Source organism: Phragmites australis, chromosome 4, assembly GCF_958298935.1.
Source record: "Phragmites australis chromosome 4, lpPhrAust1.1, whole genome shotgun sequence".
Lineage (NCBI taxonomy): Eukaryota > Viridiplantae > Streptophyta > Magnoliopsida > Poales > Poaceae > Phragmites > Phragmites australis.
Window position 1 is genome coordinate 18,477,337 of NC_084924.1, and position 2,088 is coordinate 18,479,424.

The 2,088-nt window shown below is 57.8% G+C and overlaps 1 protein-coding gene across 1 annotated transcript; it reads left to right on the forward strand.

Annotated features, from left to right (window-relative positions):
* Positions 1 to 265: 265 nt before the first annotated feature.
* LOC133914257 (UDP-glucose 6-dehydrogenase 2) lies at positions 266 to 1,810 on the forward strand. The gene has a single exon (XM_062357384.1). The coding sequence runs from the start codon at positions 365 to 367 to the stop codon at positions 1,808 to 1,810; it is 1,446 nt and encodes a 481-aa protein (XP_062213368.1). The 5' UTR covers positions 266 to 364.
* Positions 1,811 to 2,088: the final 278 nt, after the last annotated feature.

The following is a 2,088-nucleotide window of genomic DNA, read 5'->3' on the forward strand; positions in this document are numbered from 1 at the left end:
GCACTCAACTTTCATGTTTCCGCACTCCACCGTGAAGACTGCTCTTCGGCCCAACTGACGCCCAAAATTCTTCCTTCTTCCCCTAGTCCAATCTTGGAAGTTCCCAAAAGTGATTCCATTTGAAGAAGTAACTGCAAATGGTTCAAATTTGCATTTTTACGATCAAGATTTTTTTCATGACACGATTTCGATCCCCAACTCTGATCTCTCTTCTTCTTCTTTTTTTTACCTAAACGCGCATTCAATCCACAGAACGCAAGAAGTTGCATTATGCATGCAGCAGCTGTACTTCTGTTTATGTTAAGATCATGAAGAAACGATCCTTTCTTCCTCTGTTTTTGCAGAGAAATAAGTTAGGGCGACAATGGTGAAGATCTGTTGCATCGGCGCGGGGTACGTGGGCGGGCCGACGATGGCGGTGATCGCGCTCAAGTGCCCGGACATCGAGGTGGTGGTCGTCGACATCTCGGAGCCCCGCATCTCCGGGTGGAACAGCGACCGTATCCCCATCTACGAGCCCGGCCTTGACGACGTCGTCAAGCAGTGCCGCGGCCGCAACCTCTTCTTCAGCACCGAAGTGCACCAGCACGTCGGCGAGGCAGACATCGTGTTCGTCTCCGTCAACACCCCCACCAAAACCTGCGGCCTCGGCGTGGGCAAGGCCGCCGACCTCACCTACTGGGAGAGCGCGGCGCGCATGATCGCGGACGTCTCCTGCTCCGACAAGATCGTGGTGGAGAAGTCCACCGTGCCCGTCAAGACCGCCGAGGCCATCGAGAAGATCCTCGTGCACAACAGCCGCGGCGTGAAGTACCAGATCCTGTCCAACCCGGAGTTCCTCGCCGAGGGCACGGCAGTGCAGGACCTGTTCGCGCCCGACCGCGTCCTTATCGGTGGCCGCGAGACCCCCGAGGGCCGCGCCGCCGTGAAGGCGCTCAAGGACGTGTACGCGCATTGGGTGCCCGAGGACCGCATCATCACCACCAACCTGTGGTCCGCCGAGCTGTCCAAGCTCGCCGCCAATGCCTTCCTAGCGCAGCGCATCTCCTCCGTGAACGCTATCTCGGCGCTCTGCGAGGCCACGGGCGCGGACGTGACCCAGGTGGCGCACTCCGTGGGCAAGGACGCGCGCATCGGCCCGCGCTTCCTCTCCGCCAGCGTCGGCTTCGGCGGGTCGTGTTTCCAGAAGGACATCCTCAACCTGGTCTACATCTGCGAGTGCTACGGCCTCCCCGAGGTGGCCAGCTACTGGAGGGAGGTGATCCGGATCAACGACTACCAGAAGAGCCGGTTCGTGAACCGCGTCGTCTCCTCCATGTTCAACACGGTCGCCGGCAAGAAGGTGGGCGTGCTGGGGTTCGCCTTCAAGAAGGACACGGGCGACACCCGCGAGACGCCGGCGATCGACGTCTGCAGGGGCCTGCTCGGGGACAAGGCGGTGATCAGCATCTACGACCCGCAGGTGACGGAGGAGCAGGTGCAGCGTGACCTCGCCATGAAGCAATTCGACTGGGACCACCCGCGCCACCTGCAGCCCATGAGCCCCACGGATCTGGCGAAGCAGGTCGCCGTGGCGATGGACGCCTACGAGGCCGCGCGCGACGCGCACGCCGTGTGCATCCTCACCGAGTGGGACGAGTTCAGGAGCCTCGACTACAAGCGCATGTTTGACGCCATGCAGAAGCCGGCCTTCATCTTCGACGGCCGCAACGTCGTCGACCCCGGGAAGCTCCGGGAGATCGGCTTCGTCGTCTACGCCATCGGGAAGCCGCTCGACAACTGGCTCAAGGACATGCCCGCCGTCGCATGATTTGATGTTGGCATCTTGGGTTCATTCGTGCTGCACGCTCGTATTCTTTTACGTTACCTGGATTTCTTTTCTTCTTCCTAAGCTAAGGTCGTCGATATGCATTTTGGAGCATGTACGATTACCTGGTCACGTTCTTTTCTTTTTGTTTGCTGCACTTAGATATACATGTTTAACCTTTTTTTAAGGAAGTTTAATAAATTTTGCTCTTATCAGTGACTTCAAATAAAAAAAAGTTGGAAATGCATCAGTACACTTGGTCTGTTTGGATGAAAGGTCCT

Excerpts from the sequence above, each read along its gene's own strand:
- LOC133914257 (XM_062357384.1), top strand. The coding sequence starts at position 365 with ATGGTGAAGATCTGTTGCATCGGCGCGGGGTACGTGGGCGGGCCGACG.